This window comes from Phalacrocorax aristotelis, chromosome 2 (genome assembly GCF_949628215.1).
Source record: "Phalacrocorax aristotelis chromosome 2, bGulAri2.1, whole genome shotgun sequence".
Classification (NCBI taxonomy): Eukaryota; Metazoa; Chordata; class Aves; order Suliformes; family Phalacrocoracidae; genus Phalacrocorax; species Phalacrocorax aristotelis.
The window spans coordinates 10,116,058-10,141,407 of NC_134277.1; the positions used below are offsets into that span (position 1 = coordinate 10,116,058).

Here is a 25,350-nt window from a genome sequence, read left to right on the forward strand (position 1 = left end):
CAGCTCCCGAAATATATGGGCTTGGGGGGGGGGGGGAAGTTACCGTATGCAATATCGTCTCAGGTCAGCACTACAATCACTGCAAAAGTACTAACGCTAGGGGGTGGGGGGGTCTTATTTCCTTAAAGTATTTAACGGTTCACAGTTCACATCAATACTTTTCTTAAACAAAACCAAGCACATAACCTCTTTAAAAAGTAATTAACATGGCCTCAGTCCACTGTCTCTGCTTAAATGACTTTACCTAGATTTTAAAAATTGCTATTTTAAGAATCAGAGTATATGTAAACCAACATGATTTAGCTGTCTCCCTGCATTTGGCATTCAGAATTGCAGATGCTCGCCCACTAAGCGTAAGGCTCAGCTGCTGTACGTACATACACCACCTGAGCCCATCCCGCTTCTGGGAGAGAAGGAAAAAGAAAGAGAAAGGAAAACAACCTAGAACATTCTTATGAAATTAAAGGAAAGTCACACGCATGAAGCAGCCAATTGCTCTTTGTTTCTACCTTATTCCTAATTTAGGTTTGTAAGTTCTGTAAGCCGTCTCGTCTTTACCGCACAGCAGTGGGCACACGTGAGCACCTCAAGTAGCACCGGCTGCTGCAGAGACACGGGTGAGCAGGGCAGGAGGGCTGCAGCGCCCTTCGCGCTCGTCACTCCCGCAGACACACGGGAGGAAGCGTCGCCCCGCAGTGCCCGCTCACGCATTCGTCCCACTCGGTGCACGGCTGCACAGGCTGCCGCCCGCACCGGCTCGGCTGCAGCGGCGGCAGCACCTCTGTGGCCCTCGAGGTGGTACTTCGGAACGCGACAAGGAAAACAACTTGTCAAATCCTTTAATTTCTATGACACTAAAACAGTCAACAGGGTAAAAGGTACTGGAGGAACAGGGCCAAAGATAAACATCACATCACAGACAGTAAACAAAGCTTCCTATGAATGCAAAACCTGATACTTTTACAGTAACCAATACTACTATTTTTTAGCTTAAAGTAGGAAGTATGTGTGCTTTACACTTAGAAATCCCACAATACTACAGTTCTGCCAACTGCATTTAATATTGTGCTACCAACGCGGACTAACGCCAGGAAATGGCTAACTGAACACACTTAGTTTACATCTATTTTTTGGTCTTGTGTGGTATCTAGTTGAAGATGGAAGCATTTATGTGCTTTTTGCCTCATAAGAAGTAAGGCAGATGTTAATGTTACTAAGATCAGCTGTATATACCTTGAAGGTATAGACCACCTGACTCTACATGAGTCAAAATACTAGGAATGTATTGGCAATATCCATTAATGAATTACCAGTTGCTTGTATTTAAGTGACCATATGCTCCTTTGAAAAGTATATAGTGACCTGTATCTTACACGTAGTATCTTTGTAGCATTGTGTCTGTAAAGAAGTTTTACATAAGCATGTCATCTGCAAGGCCGAAGGCATATTTTAATGTGGACAGTGTAACAATATAAACAGCTGATTTTAAAACAAAACACTGTCAGTAGTTGCCCAGGGTAGTTCCGAATTTCTCGTCCACCTTGGAAACCACACCTTATCCATCCTCCGGATCTCGGCGTAAAGTCTTCACTAGGGTAGCCTCGACCCATACGCCTCTGACTGCAAAACCCAGCAGAAGGGCAAGGAACAGGCAAGGCTGTAACATTTTTTTGGGGAGTTTTAAAGCCTTGCCTGAAACTTGTATGCTTATCAGCAGGAACTGCCTCTGCTCAGTTTCAGTAACTGTCCAACTGACTTTCAGAAACCACACACACACACATCACAACCCCATCTTCTCCTGTGTTCTTGGGTCACTGATGCCAGGACAAACATCCCTCCAAGAGCATGAAGAGCAAGACCTACGCTGGTTCACACTCCTTAGATTTATTCCTTCAATTCATTTCTTCAGTTTCACAGAGTGTATTTAAGTAACTGTCTTAAAGTTGTAATAGAAATATTTTAACACAGCTAACTAGCCTCACACCACAACTCACCAGCCCCATTATGACACGAGGACGATTTTGGTCACACAATCACTTGCATGGACAAGTGGATACGTTTCAGTTATTTTTAACTATAATGCTAATACATAAGGCTACAAGCTCTCAGAATACCTGAATGACACCCCTAATAATAAATCTCACAATATTTAAAATGTAAACACACTTTAAACCAACTTTTAATTACAGCTCCCTGTTCTTAGTTGCAGAACTTTGACTCAGATAAAGATTTCTCCTTAAAATGTCAGCATTAAACTCAAACAACAGAAAAGATGCTTGTAAATCTTAGTGAAATCAAGCAATTTTACTTCATCTTCCAAGACTCAGTACAACACATCGATAGTCAGTTTAATAAGCCTTGAATTTATACTAATCACACACAAAAAAGGAACTCTAGCATCATATTTACTACAGCAATATTTACATTATGCCCCAGTTCGCATCAGAAAAGGCAGTTACAAAAAAACTGAGAAATCCTCATGTGTACTGGGAGCTTGATTTCTGAAGCACTCGGGGGGGGCGGGAGAGCAGCTCCCACCCGCACTCCAGCAACAAGGTCTACAGCCCAGAGCGGTCACCTGCGGGAGCAGCCACGGAGTTTCTGACACAAGGTTTTATCTTATTTCGGAACCACACTGGAGAGCTTGCTGTCACCGCTTGATCGCGTGTAAGACCTCACAACTACAGGCGTACTTGTTTTACAGAAGCGGGAAACAAACGGGAACATTACCCGACTCGCTACGTAACGGGCACGCGCTGAAGGTGTCCCCATTCCAGCCTCTTTGGGCCGTACTTGTGGCAGAGCCGGACAAAAGCACAACCAGATTTTGCACACTTACTTGTTGGGTTTTGGTTGGTGGGTTTTCTCTCTACTAGAAAAGGCTTAAAGGATTCCTAAGGCTGCAGAAATGTTAAGAAAAAGGATGTTAGCACCCACCGATGCCATCCTGAACCAAGGCCTCTGAGCAGTTAAACTGTAACACCACAGAAATTCATACTACCAAGACTGAACACATGAAAGTTTTACTTACTGAGCCACCTACGTAATCTCTATAAGCTTAGTATTTAAGTTACATTATCTACACATACAGGCCTATATACATGTTCGTGTGTACACTAAAAAACAGGCTAGCAAAAGATACTGGATTATGCCACTGAACAGAAATCCTAGTAACTATAGTATAAATTCAGAGAAATAATTTACTTCAAATTAAAGAAGATTGTAAAAAAACTGCAACTGCAGCCTCCTAGGCCTGTGCTACTTGCATTGATTACAAGTACTGCTTATACACAGTAGTTCATAGAGAATTTTACAGGGATGTACTTGGTAGGGTAAGCGACCGCCTTGGCACAATAGCTTACAGAACCGTAAGGGCTGTGACAGGGGGTCTACACAGCTTTTTACAAAGCATACTAGGCTCAGATTTAACACTGAAGTTAATCTTCATCTTGTACTTCACTCTATTCGGTAAGACGTTGCCTGACTATCAGTAAAGCGACCTGGCATTTACAGCGAAGAACAGGAAGCTGAAAACACTGGCCTCCTAAGAAAGCTTTGTGACATTAGACTATGAACAGCCTCCCGTATCCAGCATGAAAGGAACTGTGACTTCTACCAGTTACTTCCATTTTTAACACATTCTTAGTGGAACTGTTTATCTACTGTCAAGGATACCTGCTCCAGGTGGTTTACATTTCCAGTAAGGGTCACATAGGGCTTCAAGTGCATCTTTTATTTTAAAACCAAGTCCCAAAGTTATTCTTTATAGCTGTGTCTATATAACACAGGAGGTACTGTGCATTCACATGGTAGCAGGTTTATATCTAAAGATATGAGACTGTCAACAAATAAAAAGGAATGCATTGTTCTCTTCAGCTTCCAGTCTTCAAGGCACCTCCTGCATTAACCTACGGGGAAATAAATGAGCAGACCAAAAGTTCACTGGAAAGAGAAGAATCTGATTCACCTAACTTCCTCAGAAGCACACATCATCAAAAAATGAGACAAGGTTGGACCCAAATTATCAACAAATAAAATCAATATAAAAATGCTGATGAGATGACAGGAATGCCGTGAGGTTGGTGTTTTCAGCTCTGGTGATTGCAGGTGATTGTTAGTCACAGTGTTTTCTGATGTCCATTTGCAGACGGCTTTGTCTCCGAGTCTCTTGGATTGTTTGACAGATGAAGTTTATCTAATCCTGCAAAACATTACATAACAAGGAAAAACTGAGGTTCTCCCATGCTTCATGCATACAGCTGTTCAAAAGAGCACATACAAACCATATTCTGCTTTGTGATTAAGGACTTGGAGTTTGCTGAAGACCAGAATTGACCTGCTGGCTCAGGTAAGAATTACTTATGGGAAATTCCCTCAGTTGTATTTTAAGGGAGAAAAGTCCATTACAATGGACAAGCATGGAAGCAAGAGAAACCTAACTTCACCTTGCTTAAATCACAGACTTAGATGTTAAGAACAGAGATAGACTTGCAACCCTTTAGGTAATTATTTCTGTCTTTGCAGGTTGACAGAGTAAACTATTTCCCTTAAACTATAGCACCTTTCTGAAAAGCATCCATTGCTGACCTTGAGGTCATTGGTGATGACCTCATCACCTCTCTAAACTATTCATGTGTCTAATAATATGTTTAGGCCTACATTATTACTAATGTGTTTATCTCCATTTCCAGCCATTTGTCCTTATTGCATAGTTCTCTAGTATAAGTGCTAATTAAAGTCTCCAATCCTGTCCCAGGCAAGTACTTAAACTACTCTTTTTTGGGGGGGAGGTGGGGAAGGATCGTACATTTAAGCATATTTTATTCACAAGAGGTATGATGTCAGTCCTTCCTTGCTTGCTACAGTTTCTCCCTGAAGTCTCCTGTCAAGTCTCTAAAATTAAGGATCAAAAATGGAAAGAGCTGCTTATTCATTCAGTGCCGACTACATTGGACATTGTACTGAAGTGCCATGATGTACCAGGTCGAATTGCTTGCGTCATTGGAACTCCAAATTGACTGCACTACCAAAAAGCCCGACATCTACTCAATACTGTATTATCTGTAAGTCCCAATATGGCATGACTTCTTTTCATCACAGGCCTGCAGCAGCAGTTTACCTTCCACTAATTAGCTATGATGCTCCACCAGCCTCTGGTCCTCAGAGTCAGTTTTCGTCATGGGGAGAAACAAGGACACAAATTTTGGTTCTCATTCTTAGAATTCTCTCTGACAATTTTTAAACAGACACTGCTTGTTATGCGTAGCGTTGAAAGCAAACCCAGTTTGTGTCAGGAACCTGGGCTCTTCCAATTTATATCTCCCTGCTTGTGTCAAATGCAAGCCTTTTACCAATTACTTTCCTTCCCCATTTTGATCACAATATTTACACAAAAATCACAAACTATGTGATAGGCAAGAGGCCAAAAAAGTCCCTAAAAAATCCTTTAGAATTATGCTATCCAATGACCATTATCCTACTACGCCTGCATTTTGAAGTTTGTTAATCTGCTTTCAAAAATATTTTTTATTAAAAACTATGTTTATTACAGTAAAGTACCATGGGTTATCAAGATAAATCTTTTACATCATTGCTTTAAGACAAACTTTAAAGTTTTACCAGACCTGTTGCCCTAAGCCCACGCTGACCAATGTTAATTTATTTCCTTCAGAGCTCTGCAACAGCCATTACATTATACAAAGGTAATCCTTTACAGTCAAAGCAGTTACACACAAAAAATAGGATTATGCAAGTTAACTGAGAGAGATGAATGAAGGTCTTCTCATAAAGTGACCTTAACTAAAAGCTGGGGGATAATGTCAAACACGTCATACTCACGTCGTATATCTGTCTCAATCAACAATGGAACTTCTCCGAAAATATTTTCCACATAAAAATTGATGGGCAGATTTACACACCTCTGGCCCACTAATCTGCTCCCCTGGAGCTTCAAAACTCAACACCAAAAAATCACAGAATGGCCAGTTTTAACCCTACACCAGCAGTCATTGTGTATTTCCTTATTTGGTAGGTCTGACTTTACCTTAACTGCCACCAGCAGAGGGGCACTCTAGGAAGTGCCTGGGTTTTGTTTACCAAGGTCACAACTCTGGCAAGCAGTAATTGGTGAAAACCAGCCCCAGTACCTTTCAGTACACTGGAGACTGAATCCGCAGTTACAAATAAACACCTACAGCTCACAATTAGTCCTCTAAATCTAAGCAAATACTTCTCAGGGTTCTAAAGAGTAGGAGCTTAATGAGTCAGATGTAGTAACAACACATATACTACATGTGTGCATTATCTTCTTAGTATCAAGTATGTTTCAAGCCTTTCTTCTATGGCCAAGGAACACGAATGCATAGTTTGATCGAAAGTGATTATATCCAGGACAGATTTTACTCGGCCAGTTACTAAGATTCTGTATATTCTGTACAGGGATTTTCTGAACATTTAGTGCTTGGGGCAGGGGGAAGCGCATCACAACAAAGCAGCTAAGGCTTTCACTAAACTAATTTTAGGGAATAAGGTACTTGAAACATAAAAAGAAGTAAGTCTACCCACACAAAAGGTGACGTTTTATTTTGGAGTAATTGCTCAGCAGCTCTGTGCTCTCTAAAGGCTGAAAATCTAACTGCAGATCATTAAGATCAAGACTGTACCTCAGGTCTCAACTCTTCAAAAAATAACACAAAGCTATGTGTTCTCACCTGAACTTACAGAAACTTCCACCAAAAAAAGTTTCCTGTGAGTTATAACAGAACTTCAACAGTAGCACATCAAGGTACCAATGCTGGAGAAAGGAAATGTTCCAGTACAAAGGAAGTGTTCAGTGTTGTTTTACCTAATGCCTTCAGGAGCTCCTCTCGCACAGCAGAAGTGAACTTTCTGACCAGACATAATGTTGTCATGATGGCAAAGAGCAAGTTGTAAGATAACACAATATAGAAGTTTCCCAGCCAGTTAAACCTTCCGAAGTCTCCAAGCAGATCAAATCTGGTGATTCCTGTAAAAATCGCATTTAAGATTTACATCAAAATCTTCATTACATTTTTTAAGAAACAGAAATCTAATTTTATGACTTTTTACATATGGAAGCCAAATTCTTTCAGACAACACACTACAAGACACATGGTTAAACACACAACACAATGTTCTCAAGGTCATTTTCCATTTCACTGACCACTATAAAACTCTAAGACACACGTCAGAATATTCAAGTTTTCTAGTAAAATGCTTGAACAATGTCAGTTGAAGTAAATGGTCTATATTTTAGGTAGGAATTCTGCTTTTATATTTTAATAAATATAACTAGAAACAAAATAATTTTTAGTATGAAAACCGCTTGAAATATCAGTTTCTACAAAATCTGTATCTATTCCAGAAAAGGATGAAATGCACCGTGGGTGTTCCATATAAAAAATACAGGTAGCAAAAAGCCCTTCCACGAGAGCCACAACATCTTATAGTAAACACTAAGCCTTTGCAAGTGGATTTTTTTTCGGAGCCACTGCTTTTGAAACCGAAGTTTAAAGACATCTTCCCAGCTGCAGCCTTTCTCCTACACTTACCCAGCATTACAGCCACAGAGCATCTGCACAGAAGGAAAAGAGCTTGGCTGAAAGACAGTGCTGACAGGTCGTCTTCAGTGGACCTCACAACACTGACACTTAGGCTTTGTGCTGATCAAAGGCCAGTCAATCGCGAAAGCTAAGTGAGCAAAACTTTTCCGAAACGTGGAAGTCTTTACAAGCTATAGGGTCCATCCCCGAAGGCAGAAGAGGAAGAACCACAGGTTGTTCCTTTGCCAGGTCTGCATCAAGGACTGCACTGAATAAAGGGCAGAATATTGAGGTAACACCCAAATAACAGTTGTCTAGGATTGATCAGCCATTATATATCTGAGCCGAAAAAACTTCTGGCACAGATGATGTCACAGTGATGCACGCTCTCAGGGAAGAGAGCAACAGTGCAAAGGAAAGACGCTTACCTTGCCCCAGAACTGAAATGGCAGCTGAAAATTAGGCAATCAGAAAATAACCCTGGCTCTGAAGTTCCATCATCTTATTTTGAAAGGGTTTGGGGGCTTTTAAGAACTGACTTCAACAGTGATAACAAATGAAGAGAGACAGAATTACGGGTCAGTTACCTTCCTTTCAAGGGTAAAACTGGCACTTAGTCTCATCATACCTTGCTCCCCAAAACTTACAGCCAGTTATCACACATGCTTCTTGTACTCAGCAACAGTCAATTAAATAGAAAGTAGGGTAATCAAATTTAGTATCTAAGAAAAACATGCCAAAAAAAAAAAAAGGAAATAAAAACAACCTGAACCTGATCAAAACAGCAAGAGAGGGATAAAGTAGCATAGATGAAAAATAGCAGTATCAGGGTCTTAGCACAAGAAGCAGAGGGGCTCTTAGCACAAGAAGAAGAAACTGGCTGACTGAATCAACTGGTAAACTGATGAAGGATAGTAAACACAGAACTGCCTTCACACTTGAAGCCAAACAGACACTGTCCTTAGGGATCTTCTCAAAGCAGCAGAGAGTGTTTTAGCGAGACTGCAGAGCTACAAGAAAATTGAGAAAGTCGAGTTTGAGCACACAGGCTTCCAGACCTGTAAAAGAAACTGAGCAAAGAGCTCTTTGGAGAAGCAAAAATGCTCCTTGACACAAAGGGGTTCAGAAGAATAGCTAGTAATGGAGCCAGCGTTACAAGGACAAACAAAAATGACACCTGACGCTTCTGTTCGGGGGCGGGGGGGGAATATTGTCCACAAGTTACATTTCTTTTCCTCGTACAAATAAAAAAAGTCACTGTTGATCAGAAAAAAAAATCTGACACAGGATCATTTTCTAAGTTAGTGGGAGAAAAGCATTAAAAAGCTTTCACTGACTTTCTTACAGAAGTATCTACTCAGCCCACAGAAAAATATTCCCCAGGCTGCAATTTGAAAGGCTACTCAGTGACTGACCAGAAAGCTGCATTTCTAGTGGACGCAAATACATATCCGATAAAGTTGGTGACAATGCACCAAATAAAATATTAAAGAATTGTTAAGGTTAAAAAAATACTATGTTTTTAAACTGTACATACAAATAAGTTTTAAACCACTGTTAACCATAACAATCAGGAGAAGTAGTCTAGGAATATTTTTGTACATTAGAAAATTCAATTTTGTTCACGATTCCTTGGTTCTGTTCACGATTCCTGGCTATGAAGTGCTCTCCTCCCAGTTTGTTTCACAGCAGCAATAAGGTGCTGGTGGGAAACTTTTTTCAAGGGCTACTAAAAGGCTGAAAAGTTCTGGAAAATATGAATTAACTTATTTTAGTAAAATATAAATCATTTTAGTTCTAAAAGAACGACAGATTACAGGTGTCCAGCACCTACATATTCAATTAGAATGCTACGAAACACATTACAAAATTCTCATATATCCATTTTTAAAAACTTGAAAAAGGTCAGTACATGCATTAGGTAACACTTGCTTTTTTATGTTTCCCATAATGACAAAGTCTAATCTCTTCTGTATAGTCTAGAAACTCGCTTTTTTAATAAAGCGAAAAGCCTATGAATCTGCTTAACATATTTATTTCTTTTCATCTATTCAGTGCCACAGGGCGGTAGCATGTAGCGCGACACATGTCGATATTTTTGCAAAGCACCACATGACTCACTGTACTCTAATACACTCTATTAATCCTGTTTGGACAGCTGTGACTGTGCATTTGTTAGCTGTGTGTTAATTGTTCCATCTTTTTTCTTCTTTTATTTATCTCTATGGCAAACCCTTCAGGAATTTCATTTGTTAGTCTTTTTTTTTTTTTAAAGTGAGTTTTACCATTAATCTGTTTCCTATGAGATAACAATGCACCCAGCACGGATACTTACTTCCACAGAATCTGTTTATTAGCAACTGTTAATCTCAGAGATCATTAACAATTTTTTTTTTTTAAAACAAACGATAAATGCATTAACTTAGTGGACACAATACTAATGTTAAAATTCTACTCTAAACCACTAATTTTTCAACATAACACCTTGCTCTATGTGCTAGAACTGTTTTACTTCTTAGACCTTTATCATACGGGCTATATTTTAAAACTGCACTACTTTAAATACTTGAACTATTATTCTGCATTTTTGTGAAGTTTTACTACAGATTTTTAAAACATGAGCTCTATAATGTATATTTTAAGATTCAACCCTCCAAAAAGCATTACAGGTTTGGTGTTTTTTGTTTGCTTGCTGTAGAAAGGATCTAGTAAATGTAATAAAACTCATCATCTGCAGATATACTGTATATTTTCACGCCATGTATATTTTACCGGAAAATATTAACTACTCTTGATTCAACAGTATTCTGGCTGAAAACAAAATCAGCTACAGCAATATTGGGTACGTGTTACTGGTCTTCGGGCCTGAGCTTAAACTCCTAAGCTTGTGCTTAAGACTCGTACAGCCCGAGGTGAAGATTTTTGTTTTGTTCTGCTTAGTGTTCCCAATGAAATTCACGTTAGCTGCAAGTATTCTGCACTACTTAAACGCATAATAGCCTTGCAATTCAGGCTGAAGACTACCTAATTAAACAAAGTGAGGACACAAAACATCTTGTCTTTCCAACTGGTTAGAATAGTTTTTCCACTTCAAACGCTACTGTGGCTTCTTAACAATAACATCGGAACTTCCTCAGTTCTGTTATGCTGGTTTCCAAATTTTTATATTTGAAAACTGAAGTAACAAAGAATTCCAGCAGATTATTTTATGGAAAATCGAAGTAGCCTGGTATGATTGCTGATAAGAAACTTAAATGAAGAGTCATTAACTGTTTTTTAAAAAGACATTTGCACTCAACGTTATCTCAAATTTTATACCTGAAATCCCCAAATGTATCTTTTCACAAAAACTGAGCACTGTAATTTCACAGTGGACATGAAACTATTGTATACTGCCCTGGACAAGCCGCCTCCTCCGTATCTATTCTTCTCACTTTTTCCTCTCTTAAGTTTAAAATCTAATCTGCCTTTTTAAAAGAAAATATTCTCTAGAAAATGCTTAGCGTCCTTTGTTTAGAATGCGTGTTCTGCAATTCCTGTATGTAGAATGTATGTTCAACAGCTCATGTTGGTGTAGAAGAGCAGGCCACACACACATGCTCTTTCTATTGAAAGGGATGACAAATTAAATACATACTGTGAAAGGTACAGCTACAGGATGTTCTTTATTCCTTTTTGTTTTAAACTCAATTAAACATCCTTTATTACAATGTTTTATACCTCTATTTCACTTACCGAGTGTCCTTGACATCACTGGCAAAGCAGAGCTCAGCACCAAGATTGAGACACAGTTTCCAATGATCTGTTTGCAAATGACAAACATTTAAATTACAACATTTAAGTTATAAATCGGATTGCTGAAGAAAAAAAAAATTTTAAAAAACAGCAGTCAAGATGAAAAAGAATTCCTAAAAGTTACATTCTTCAAACCGAACCTAAAGCAATTTACAATAAAATATTGTTAGCCTTGCTTACTTCTGTCACACTTCTCCATACAGTGTTCCAGAAGATGAAGATGATCCAGGAGATGAGTTAAAAAAAACCAAACAAATACATAATCATGTGCTTTTAATCAGTGTTACATACACTTAGATTCAAAATAATTCAAAACTACCGTGTTGCAAAGCGTCAACTGTTTACTTAATTCCTGCAAACTTTTTAATAAAAGAACCATTCCATGGGCTTAGAATAGATGACTGATACATAAGCTTAAGCTTTGTATGTAACTGCTTGCAGGATTAGCATTATTTAAAAAATTACAACAAAGAGCTTCCTTTCAATTGAATGGCTGTTGACTACTTTAAATAGTACAAAAAAAAATTCACAGCTGTTAGATTTTGCTCTAGTTTTTGTGAAGCCTTTATAAGAGTAATAGAAACTTTCTCTAACAAAGGATCACTTTCTTCACCTCTAATTCTATCAGAATCCAAAAGGAAAAACCAGAAAACTTCTTGAAAGTAGGCAGACATTTGTGCATTCACTATTTCTCTCTCCTCTCTTCCTGGTGTACTGTGAACAATCTCTTGAAAACATTAAGAGCATTCCAACTCCCTACTACCTGCCTACTATAACCACACTGGGTGTTCACCTACCTTCTCACTTCCAACAGTTTATGGTAAAAATGTCTTTATCCATTACTTTAAAAAAACAATGAAACAGTGGAAAAAAATAATTACATTCAACATCTGTTCCTTGGTTACCGGTCACCTCCCCTTGTCAGCTGTGGGAATATTTTGCTAAAAACCTAAGCATGTTCCTCCACATTAGGTAACAGCATTTGTTATTCTGAAGCCAGTGATAAATTGTAGAAAGTCAAATTATTCTCAGACTGCAAAACGTTGCTGAATAGACCTCCTCAGTCTTAGTTTAATTATTCAAATTTGAATTACTTTGACTGTATTACTTCTAGCAACCAAGTTCTTCAGATTTCAAACAAGCTCCCTGAAGTACAGTTAGCACAATCAAAGTTACTCATTAACAATACGTTTCCTTTGAAAAAAGTTCTTTCACTAGCTTTTCTATAGCTAGTTAACAAGCTCTGCTATTCCCAGCTTTTTACAAGTGAATGGATGCCATCCAAACTAAACAGAGCACATCCTTTTTCCCACTCATTCAGCATTTTGAAAATCTTCCAGTTTGTGTTTACGCAGCTTACAAACAAATACTGATCACTGCAAATGAGCCATTCAGGGCAATTACTAACTCAAAGAGTCAGTTTGTCTTGGGTGGCAAGAAAGAGAGGGGGCCATCCCCAGCACAGACTTCACCTTACCTTTGTCATAGTTGTGTCATCCTTCCTGGGAGTAAAATTTTCAAAAAAACGAAGACTGTAGAAGCCGACGACAGAGGATACCATAAGATAGCTGTGAGAATCAAGGAAAAAGGAACCTCCAAGGAATGCAAGATTCACTCAAGTTCTCAGCAGTCCCCTAGAAGTCTTAACACCCAAATGAAAAAAAACCAAAAACACTTTGAGTGCTTGAGAAGGACTGACCCATCTCTTTCTTCTTTCCAGGCAAGTGTCTTAGTAAATTACCAGTGTCCCAGAAAACTAGACAGAATACTTGTTAACAGACAGAATTCTTAAAGAAAGGATACAAAATCAAAATGATTTCAAGTGCTGCTCCCACAAAACCAAAGGTGGATAGGGAGGCATTTCCTATTCCAGGCCCCTACAAGGAAAAAAAATACTTTGCATAATTTAAGAAGATACATGGAACTGTTCATGAAGTCAACTTCTATCAGGACCAGAAAAACCAAACCTCTTACACGACATATAGCCTTTTCTCAACTCGGTATTTAAGGGGCATTCTGATGTAATCTGCAAGTCTCCCACCCTACGCAATTGCACCAGCCAGCTTTCAAATTGAGCGAAGCGTACTACTAAGACAGAAGGTATAATGATTCACATTTTATGTACACTGCATCTACCCACCAAGCGGCATTTTATACGTACTCCATTACTTCGGAAACTAAATAAGAGGTCTCAAAAGACGACACATCTAGTTGTTCGCAATACTACAGGCGGAGTGGCCGTCACCACTGAACGCCTTTTACAGCTCTGCAAGCTCATACACAGCTCTATGCAGGGGAAAGCATTACCAAGTTAATCAAAAACCCCTCAAGGTTGAGGCTCATTAGTTTCCATGTTATTAAAGCAAAAGATCTCACTTGCACTTTTAAGGGCTCCAAAGCTTTACTAAAGTGATGGAAATCATAAGAGAAGTTTACTTTACCCCTGATCCCTTTGGCATTGCAGTCTCGTCAACCAACAGGTAAAGAATGTTGAAAGCAACTAAGAGGACTGAGAATGACTGTAAAGAAGTAGAAACAGTCAGGTTATTTAAAAGTATTCCACATTATTAAAATGTATACATTCATCCTCAGATTTTATAACCTTAAGTTCTTTTAAAACGGTCAAGAAAATAATATCAAATTTGTTGCTTAAACACACATCACTCAAAAATTTTAAAACTCTTCCCCCAAGTGACTGAAGACTTCATCATACTTTGTTGGGGAAAAAGAAAAACAAAAAGAACAAAAATTCTTACCGTCTCAATCAGTAGCAATATCATAACAGCTGGGTAGACTAAATTCCTTTCCCAAGCAGAAGCTTTCTTCCGCCGTTCTATTCAGAAGAGAAGAACAGCAGATTAATACCACAGATCACCTTAGAATAAAACAAGTAAAAATCATTCAGCTATCTACAAGGTCTTCTTAGAACTATAGGTAACAAAAGGAATCTTATCTCGAACTGACACCAACAAGTTCATAAAAATATCCACCCTGAAGAGCAGTACAAAGCAATGCCAGAAATACGAAGCCTCTCTAGAGAAAAGCTGAGGAGACCGAGACAAGCAGATTCTTGTTTACAGGCATGTTTCACCATAACTTTTTTTCCCCTGGCATACAGCAGTCCTGCAAAGTTTAAAATGTACGGAATTTAAAAATATGCTGTGTACTTGTGTATTTTAGTATGACCTAACAGGACAGAAGGAATTTTCAAGTGTTCAAATAGTATTTTCCTCTTACAACATAAGGCAAGAAAGACAAAACTCGCAGGACATCACTAGTATCTCTAAAAATAAAACCCAACAACTTTGTCTTACCAGTCTTAGTTTTGCACATAACACACTGATAAATGCAAAATCATGCAAGCCTTTGAATAGGTGAGGAGATTCCTGTGGAGTGGCTGCCATTACCAGAAGTATCACTTTTCAGTTTTAAGACACAAACCTGCTAAGAATTATTTTACTGTTCTTAAAAACAATTTGACCTTTACAGAAATAATTCAAGAACAGAGAGGAAAGTAGTGCCTTAGATTATCTCAAATAATCGTAAACATATTATATATGAAAAGACCATGCTGTTGAGCTCCATGCAAGGAAGTCAAGAGAGTTACAATTTCTCTAAAATGATGTTAAAAATAAGATCCAAATCAGACTCTGCTTAAATTTTTTTGTTAGATGGGTGCAATGATTCCATGTAACGTATTTGTAGAAACTATGAAAATTTGAAAGGACTGCAAATGCACAAATCTGGTTAAGAACAAAGTGTAATCAATCAAGTGACTGCTACAAGCAAAACATAGCATCTTATGCACATTTATTAAACTGCAATCCACATGAAACAGTAGAAAAAGTTATTACCTAGATTCGTTTTCTTGCTTTTCACTTTTTCAAGTTCGCGTTCCAACTCCGCTGCCTGATATTCCACTGTGGAGGAGACACCTTTTAAAAGAGAAGACAGTATTCTTTTGGATGAGACTAACCATAGTACTCTAAGACACACTGACAATTCAGATTTAGGAAGCATCACATTAACAGTTGTGGTTTTAAACTGCAGGTGTTTCTCTGAGACTCTTCAACTACTTTTCAAAAAACAGAGGCTTAGTCAAGAACCCTCTAATTCTGTCTAACCAGAAGAGTTCAACACATCAGACGTTTCACAGTGTGGCCTTCTGTGGCCTATTATGTTGACCAGCTTCTGCAAGAACTAAGAGAGCAGCTACTGCTGAACTGTCTCACAGGTCCAAAAAACAGTTATGGTGTGGCAGCCTGACACACGATGTCTCGAATGCTTCATTCTTCATACATGAATCATACAGAGATACAAGAAGTGAAGAATCTCTGGATCCCCTCCAAGGGCATTAGTATTGAGCAACTTAAAGACAAAGTGGAGCTTTGCCTCCAAACTAAGTAAGCTGGTGGCTGGACCTCCACTTTCAGCTTCTGCCCCTCCCTCCCTTTCCCTCATCCTTTTTACTCAGCAGACTCAGCTGTTGACGTATCTTCTGCTCGTATCAGTTTGCCTGGTTTGGTCGGTCTCTCTGTGCCGCAGAGCTCCCTCTGACAGTCACGATCAGATCTCCCTCACAACCACCCATGAGACTATATTCTTTCACTTTCCTTTTTACAGATTACAGCACACACATGTCACAGTTAGGCAACTCCTCAAACTCTCTCCTCTACACCAGCTGAAAACTGACAAGAATAATATTAATTCCCCACTCCCTCGATAATTTTCTGCCTAAAAGTTGCCCAGCGACTCTTCCTCCTACCCCTGCATCAGCGCTAGGAAACCCGTGCCATTTTCTCTCTCCATCCTTTTTGTCTTCAACCTCCCATTCTCTTCCAACCATCCATCTTTTCCACTGTAAGTACCCTGCAGTTTCTCTCGATTCCAGTCCCTCTACAAACGCTGCGCAGTGTTCAAGCAATGATACAGCTGTGAAATCCTGACTGGAGATCTGCTATTTCAGTTCTGATCTCATTATTTCTACTTTAGCTTTTACTCATTGCAATCACAAACTGGAAATATTCTTCCCAGGATAAGTTCTAAACACTCTCCACTCATCTTTGTCCCACTTTCATCTTTTTTATTTCTGAATAATCTCACCTGAAAATAAGTTAAGAGGGCTCGTATTTTTCCCTGTCTACTCCAGGCCAACCTCACTCTGCGAAAGCACTCTGTGGCAGTGACTGTTCAAGGTCTGAATAAACCAAGTCCTCTCTGTTATCTTTTTCTATTTTCATTGGCACCCCCCACTTGTGGGCCATTCCCTGCCCTCAGCCTCACCTTTGATTGCAGGCTAACCTGTAAAAGCACCATGCCCCAGATACTTTTTTTTAAACACTCTCTAGTAAATTTATATGAGATTAATAGCCTTGTCCAGGCTTTTATCTCATATCTTGATCATTTGCCTACAAAAACTAAATAGTGCTTAGCTTGCTGGCACACTAACACTACTTTATAGTCCAGTCTCATCATTTCCTTATTTTCTGTTTGTCTGCTCATCCATCCAGCAACCTTAGTACAAGATAAGCTGGTAAATTGCTCATCCCATCCAGCCCCCACATTCTCGATGTTCCAGCACAGTGAAGCCCTACCTGAAAAACAAGATATACAAGAGTATTTTTTGAACTTTTTTTAAACTTCTGCTTTCTATTTCAGAGTATCAGTACTAACTTGTTCAATGCATTCAAATTATCAATGAGGCATCCAACTGTTTCAAAAATTAATTTTTAAGTGTTTAATTACCTGCTCCTTTCACAAACATTTTTGTATATAACACAACCCCATCCTATGCCTAAACATTTATCTTGGATATCAGTGACATAATGTGTATGTGGTAATATTTACAGTGGCTTCAAATATATAAGTATTTCAAATCCCAGGACCAACCAATAAGATCTACAAATGCTGTTTTGTAACAACTTCTATTTACTTGAAGTACCTGCAATATTAATATCAGTTTAATTTCTCAGTGGTTTTTAAGTAAGTAATCATAATATGAGGGGTTTTAGAGAAAGCTTAAAAAAAGACACCACAAATCTCATTACCATTATAAAAATAAACTTTTGTGCTGATAGTCCCTCCAAAAAGTCTAGAACATCTGTTTTATGGAATGACTAATTACTATGAGATGAGAAAAAGGACAGCTACAGAGCTCAGTGGAAAGTCTCAAGAACTTTAATGGAAGCAGTTGAAAGAGTAAGAAAACTCAACTTAACATGTGACATCATCATCTTCTCCATAACTGATTTAGGGGTCCCTGAGGAAAAGCTTTATTCAAGATCTATGTTGTTTCCTTCCCTTGATATAAAAATCCAAGCTCAAAACTCTGTGATTCATGGGAGTCTTTCCAACAAGGTCAGTGTGATCACATTAGGTCCCTAAGACACACTTCAGCAGAAATTTTGATTCATATTTAAGTGCTGTTGTAGTTCCTCCTTAAAAATAGCAGCAAACAACAGGTTGCTATACAAAAGGATATTTTACAAGAGGGGAAGGCAAAGTTTCAGATCAGTCAAAAGAGTATTTGAAAAGGATGCAACTAAATTCTTAAAAGCTCTATAACATTAGCTTTATTTCAAACACGCACAAAGTTCAATGTCAGCACTGTCTAGCCAATAAATCAAATTGGTAGACGAGACTTGTTTGGACTAGCAATGAAAAGTTAGAAGGGATTCTCCAAGAAAGCCACAAAGCAGCTCATTTAAGGTCAATTTAACGGTATTATTCTGTTTTTCTTCCAGCCCCGACATAAGATGCAGTACCTCAAAGGAAACTGTAAGAGTATCTATTTGCATTCCCCCTAGGTGATTGGCAGTTCAGCACCAATTAGTTCAAAATTACACTGTTACTAGCGTGCAATAAAAACAACACCTTTCATCTTTCTTACCTATGTAAGGATACCTTCAGAGCCAATAACTTTGATCAAGTAAGTATTTTTTGATCCTACCCCACCCGTCTCTTTGGATTCAGGAAAACTAATAGCTGAAGGCAACTTTTTTCTTTTAATATAAAAAAGTCCCAGCTTTATTCTTCGACTGTAGGAGTGATGTGGGTACTGAAACATAATACACTGGAAACAAACACTTTCCCAAAGCCCAGTATCTCTTCAATAGATAAAAATACTAGGGTAGATAACACGATCAAACTTTCCCCTCCCTCCTCCTCCGATTTTCAGTTACACACTGCAGACATCTGAGAAGGAAGAAAATCAGCTTCCGCAAAGATGATATGCAGTTTCACAGTGACATTTATTTTCAAATATGAAGAGCTTTACAGAATACTCTCAGTTGCATCACCGCCACAACAATAACATCTGTATGAATCAAGGGCACCAGCTCACACGGCTAAACTTTTTTACTCCTCTGAAAACAGAGGCTTTACCCAGCCTAGTCAGTGGGAACAGTGATTCATGTTACCTCCTTCCTATGTCCAAGCATCGTCTAAGGGAATATTAATTAGAACAGGGCAAAGCAGTGCTAGGAGTGTGACAGCAATTATTCCACCAAGAAAAAAGAAAAATCGGCATTGACTATCAGCAAGTATTGCTTAAGCCTCTGTTCTGATCCTCTTCAGTTTTAATAAAAATTCAACTCTTTGGTTATACATATAAATGGAGTATGGATTTCAGAACACTGCACTGCAAAACTGTCCGCAGGGTTACTTAAGCACATGTATTTTCACTACCACAACTGTGGAAGAGTTGCAAGAGCCATGGCACAGGACGCGTGCAGCCAAATACATCTGCTCCAATGCAGCAACAAAAATACTTAAACAATGTGTGTGTTAAGTCGCAGGTTATGGCCTCTAACATCACAGCACTACATTTACTGATGTAATTAGCACCACATCTCCATTTGTACACATCTTTTAGAAATGCAATAAATGCGATAAGCATAATTCTTCATAGTTCTGGCAAAAATGGTATCTATTTTTCTTGCATAATTTGTACATATTAGACTTCTGGCAGAGATGAAGCTTTCCATGCTTGCCACATAAATGAGAACCATTCTTAAAATTACTTAATTACTCACAAAAATCTTGCAGAGTATCTTCTTGTGCATATAACATTGCCCTCCACTTACATGCTCTATCCAAGTTCAGATTTTTATTTACTTTTCAGCTTAAGTCCATTAATTTTCTCTGTACACCAAACTACGGTGTTTCAGGCATTCCTTCAGATGGTGTCAATACCATTCCCTCAGCATGTGAAACAGAAGAATTCAGTTCCCTCTCCTGTCAAAGGAGATAAGCCCCACATCTTTCACCTCCCAAGAGCAGGCCGGTGAGAGCTCTGTGGAACATGGGTGGCTTGCAGTTCTACTTTACGTTGAATACTAAACGACTCGCTGACAGAGAATACAGTCTTTTGGCTAGTGGTTAGGGGAGCCACCTGCACACATCCTAAATCCAGATCCAATTAACATATGGCTACTCACGAGTGACATTACTATATTCCAATATAAACAACTGTTGCATAGACTTCCATGCAGAAAACCAGTGCACAATCATCACCCAAATAATCACATTCTCCCCCTGAATAGCAGAAGCCACTCTGCACTGCTTCTAGTAGATACTTGAATAACTCTTGGGTCATTTATCTGTATCACTTTTCCTGTACATGAGCACAATCACCATGACAACATGAAATATTCAGTAACAAATATTTTAGTTGCTAGCTAACACCAAACACACAGAACAATTATAATTACCCATCCCAGCTTCAAAAGACATTCACTGCATGCACCTTTTTGCGTGTCTATATGTGTATGCGTATATATATGCATGTCATTATAAAAACCTACACTTCCAAAACAGCAAAGGTAAACGTTACTTTTAAACTGAAGCCACGGCTGATTTTAGCACAAAGAAGTCACTACTCCTCCACATATTTTAAACGCTGGAATAAAGACGACCACCATGATCTACTGTTACCAAAGGTACTTTCCCTGATCACGCAACTTCGAACGGAGACAGACTTGAAAGAATAAAAGATTGAGATATATGACAGAAGGCTGAAGAGTAAGAAAGAAAGGCAGGAAATGAAAATTAAGGCTAAAATAAGTCATAAGACAACACAACAATGGACGTGTCATGACGTGACTATTCTTTGGTTTTCCAACCTGAAGCAATTGTATAAACTGTGGATGGAGGGCTTACCCATGCAGTTAAAAGCAATTCAGAAGATAATTTCTACAGTACAATTTCCAGGTTTATGGAATTGATATATTTTCCATGACTGGTGCCTGCCATGCTGCAACACTTACTCTTAGAAGCTAAAGCTTCATACTGCTTTTGAAATACTTAAAAACACCTCATCAAGAACTGCAAAATTGTAATACTAAATACAAGAAGTCTAAAACTGGTATAATTATTCATCGTAATTATTCATTAATAGAATTATTAAATTCACCAAATACCTCCTAGAATAGAAAAGACTGCTGTAATGTTTAATGAATTGTTACCTAGGTTTCTAAATAATAATGAACTGAAACAGAAAAAAATCCTCAAAATAGAAAACAAAACTCAGTGAAGGCAGTTGAGCCTCTTACTAATATAAGTTCATTGTTCTTCAGCTAAGGCTAAAATACAGCCATTTACCATTCCAAACTGTTTTGCAGTACGGGTGGTGGGTCCGGTCAGCTAGTCAATTTGCTTTCTCAGTCTCAGAATACTCAGATATTAGAGCTGATGAACATGTTAAAAACCAAAACAAAGCAAACCACACACACAGAGCCAATCTTGAACACCACAGTGAGCAATTAAATTGAAGCCTATAATGCTTGTTACACACTAAGATGTTGAAATTTTCTATTTTGAGAGAAGAGGCTATGTAATAGTGAGATCAGTACTCATGACCAGAACCACTCTAAATACCATATCTGAAGCAGTATCAGAACAAGCATACCATTAAGTCTCCTCTGAATTGCTTCTTCCTCTAAAGTGATGATATACATCTGCTCATCTAGGTCTTCAAGGATCTGTATTTGGAAACAGAAACATGAACTGACTGAGTATCAGAGTCACTTGTTTTTCTGACTGCACCATTCTAGTCAGGTTTGTTTTGTTCTGGTAACCTATATTTTAAATATATAGTCTCCAACTTTACAATAATGATACAAATAAGAACTCCATAAAGATTATTTCATTCTGTTACAGATCAATTTCTTTACTATAAGCAAACTTCCTGCTGAGTTTTCATTTCACATTAAAGCTCTTATGTTGTGTTCAGTTCCGATCTAAAGAGTAAGAGAACAGGGGAAGGGACAGCATATCTGACCTACATTCAAATTGTTTCTAGGGAAAAAATTAACAACCTATCAACCTTCACACTCAATTTGATTTAAACAAAAATAACTGCTGAAAAGTGTATTAAAAAGTGACTTTTCACATAAGCTAATATTTCAAGCAAATATAAATTGCTATTAGAAGCCAAACCACATAAATGAAGTCTGTCTACCGTACTATCAGCTGCTTTGAATTTAAAGCTTACAGATAGCAAAATACTATATATTTTCTTGGTATTTTCAAGGTTGAACTAACTAAGGAAAAGGAATGCAACACCTAAGTGCACCCAGATTTTAGTAAATACAAACTAGGGAACATGACAGCAAAGTCACTAGAGCACCTGCACATAGTACAAACTTCTCCCCTCCACAGCATTCAGTACAAGAACAGTAGAGTATCTATATATAACAAGTTCTTCCAGATGTCAGCTACCTACATTTCACCCATTTATGTGTACCCCCATTTATGTGTACCCCCATGTACCCTTCTTGTCCTCCAGCCTTGGTTCGGTCTTGTATCTTTTGCTCCAGAACTCAGAACAAGCCCCCACTTTTCAGGCATTTGCAAAACAGACGCAGCAGCCAATACTGGCAATAAATATTAGTACTAGGAACAGTTGTATCAGATGAAAATCAGAGGAAGTCAGTACTATTAAAAAAAATTTTCTGCAGAAAAAACAGGCTTTTGTACTATACAAAAAATTTTAAACAAGTACATAAATATTGACTATAGAAACTCTGATGAACTGAAGAAAGAATTCTGCAGAAGTACAACCATTCTAAAAGAAAGTACCCTAATGCCGTTCTACCTTCTAACTGACAGCACACACGGACAGATCTGTGTAACACTTACTGTTGGCTTCACCAGCAACTGACCCATTACTGTAAACATCCGTGAAAGTCCCACTGGCGTGCACACTGCAGAGGAAGAAAGATTATGCAAAACAGCAATTTGTAAGTCAAAGACCAGTTTTTCATTTGGATGCTCACTGTGCTATTCCACATATAGCCAAGTATGGTTTTGAAGAGAACTGAGAGAGCTTCAAACTCAAATACAAACTTTATGACACATTGCTATCATATGAGCTCTGAACAAGACAAGCATCTCTCCCCTCCAAGAGCATAAATGGGATTATTTTTGTCAACAAGGAACGCCATATAATCAGGTATCTTAAACTTGCTCAAGTAATAATTTATTCAAAGCACGTGGCACCAGAGGCTATGTCTACACTAGTAAATTCAGCAGTGCCAGGATACATTCCTGGGCATTAAGACTTGATTGTCTGCACCAGGAAATTGCTAGAACTATCCCTGGCATGATTCGCCCTGGGCCAGTTAGCACTTTCCCAAACAACTCCCAGGTGCAGTTCTGGAGTTCATGCAGTCCAGGAACCATTACCATGAGGTGATACGTGCACAGCCACCTTCTGCAAACTGCAATATCACAGCTGGAATGACACTAGTTCGCCACTGGAGAAAATCTCAGCGCTTTTAATCTATTACCACAGGTGTAGCTGTAAAGTCAGGAGCTGCTTTGCTCTGAAAGTTATACTGCAACTTCAGTTCACAGTAGGCTCAGCTACCAGATTTTAAGCTACTTTTCTATGAAATAACAATTGGCCCTTTTTGGTTATAGCCTGTGATAGTTCCCAGGTATGATGCATATAGGTTTGTTGAGAGAAAGGCTCAAACCATGGTAATAGAAAATTATTTGTAAAAAATCAATGGTTTAAGGAGAACAGCCTTAGAATTCTGAAGCGTGTAGGAGATGGGAGGAATTTTTAACAGCATGGATGAGGGTATACACTTACAGTTTCCATTATAATACCACAGTGTTGTCAAAAAAGGGGAAACAAGATTTTATAGTGAGGATTAAATTTATTTTTAGTAGCTAGTGTTTCACTATGACTACTATGTATTACAGGAAAAATACAAGAGTATTCAAAAAGGGTAACTTAAGCTAGTCTTCCTTTACTACAGATAAAGGCATGCGATGCTCCAAACCACCACTGCAATAAGCGTTGCTCATACACTGCTTCAGCAATTAAGCCCCCTGAAGATCTAATGAAGCTTTACCCCAGCATCCACCCCTTTCCCACTGCTGTATGCTGCCCTTTCAGCTATGCAGATATAACAGCCTGGAGGGCCTTCAACTCCAGTGATTTGCTTGTATAAATTACAAATAACTCTTCCAAAAATTGACGTTTAATTCCAATTATTTCAGTGAACTGGTATACAATAGCTCCAGAACACATGCTGTGGTTTTACCTCTGCTGAAAAAAACATGCAAGACAGATGTTGGAAGTTTGCAAGCCAGTTTCCCCATTAAAACACTCAGCAACTGTTCTGAATCACACTCTTCAACAGCCACATGAGACATTCAGAAACACTTTTTAAAAAAATCTTTTCTTCTCCCTCCATTAATGTGGATTTAAGAATCTCCCCATACAGAGAACCCAAGGAGACTCACCGAGGTCTCTATGAGCAACACCCTTCAGAGGCAGATCAGCTTACTTTTAAGGAAGTTTCAAACCATCACTCCCCACCCTTTCTCAACCATGACAGCCCTACAACTGTTAGGTGTAAACCTATAAAGCCAGAAGAACAGGTGAAACCATGGTAATCTAGGAAGGGAGATGTTCTGTCCCCCTCTCAGCAATTTTTGAGAAGCTATAATTTCAGTCCTGCCCCGCCAATAAGTGGGATTTGGAGCCTTCCATCATCTTTCTTATTCCCCTGAACATGGATGACTGAATTCTGGCTAGGACCAGTTGGTGTAAGGTTGGTTTTTTACTGCAGTTCTTTTATATGCAATCATATAGCTGACCTCCAGAATGGCCAGATACCAGCTTTGTGACTGTGAAAGCTCATTACATTGTGTTCCAACTTCTGTCTATACAGGAAGATTTGCAATTTAAAAAAAGGAAGTAGGATGATTTACTCAATATAGGACAAACTCAGTGTTCCAAAATAACTTTCTCTCCATACTACTGACCTCCTGCAGACATTTAGTTTAAAAATTGTGCTTCTCTTTGCAGAATGGAGCCCCTATTTTTCAAATCCCTGCTTCAAAACGTTAACAATTGATTTTGGGTGAGGTGTGAAGTTCCTCAAAACCTCGAAGTGTGAGGCAGCATTTGTTCACAAACTTAAGAACCCAAACCTAACAAATTTACATCTAAATTTAGACTTAAGAATGGGAAAAAAGCCAAAAACTTATTTTCACACTCAACTTTCAGAATCTCAATGAAAAACAGTTTCCTTTAATCTCTAAAAATAAAAAAATACATAAAATCATTCATCTTTTTGAATAATCAGGAGAATACTTACACAGAAGTAACAAGCATCCCATCAGTGATATACAGGAATATAAATACGGGAGGTAGAATTCCCAGAGGTCTGTAAAAAAAATATTGAGCACAGCCTTAGCTGTGCTAAATAGGCCACTTATGTCACAAACACAACTGAACTAACTTCTTAAGCATTTGGCATTGAGCAATTGTATTTTCACGTATAAACTAAGAATTAGTCAGTTAATAATCCTGCAGGCAACTAAATCCCCAAGTACTTTAGGGGGGAAATATATCTTCAGCTTTTATCACTTAAGTCACTTGTTTTTAACATACGTTGTGTCCACATGAGCACAGAACTCAGCACGCTAAAAACTGGTTTAACAGGAAAATACAGCATTGACTAAATTAATACAG

The 25,350-nt window shown here is 38.4% G+C and overlaps 1 protein-coding gene across 4 annotated transcripts in view; it reads right to left on the bottom strand.

Annotated features, from left to right (window-relative positions):
* Window positions 1-1,424: 1,424 nt before the first annotated feature.
* Window positions 1,425-25,350, bottom strand: part of LMBR1 (limb development membrane protein 1) — a 72,382-nt gene continuing 48,456 nt past the window's right edge. For 3 of the 4 annotated variants that reach the window (XM_075082368.1, XM_075082372.1, XM_075082370.1), the window contains 11 exons: window positions 24,974-25,042; window positions 22,497-22,561; window positions 21,265-21,337; window positions 15,212-15,292; window positions 14,114-14,190; window positions 13,799-13,876; window positions 13,161-13,234; window positions 12,835-12,925; window positions 11,298-11,364; window positions 6,845-7,006; window positions 1,425-4,201 (listed from right to left, as the gene is read on the bottom strand). In XM_075082368.1, coding sequence (XP_074938469.1) covers window positions 4,119-4,201; window positions 6,845-7,006; window positions 11,298-11,364; window positions 12,835-12,925; window positions 13,161-13,234; window positions 13,799-13,876; window positions 14,114-14,190; window positions 15,212-15,292; window positions 21,265-21,337; window positions 22,497-22,561; window positions 24,974-25,042 — 920 coding nt within the window. In that variant the 3' untranslated portion in view covers window positions 1,425-4,118. The remainder of the gene's footprint in view (window positions 4,202-6,844; window positions 7,007-11,297; window positions 11,365-12,834; window positions 12,926-13,160; window positions 13,235-13,798; window positions 13,877-14,113; window positions 14,191-15,211; window positions 15,293-21,264; window positions 21,338-22,496; window positions 22,562-24,973; window positions 25,043-25,350) is intronic. The other variant, XM_075082369.1, reaches the window with a different exon arrangement.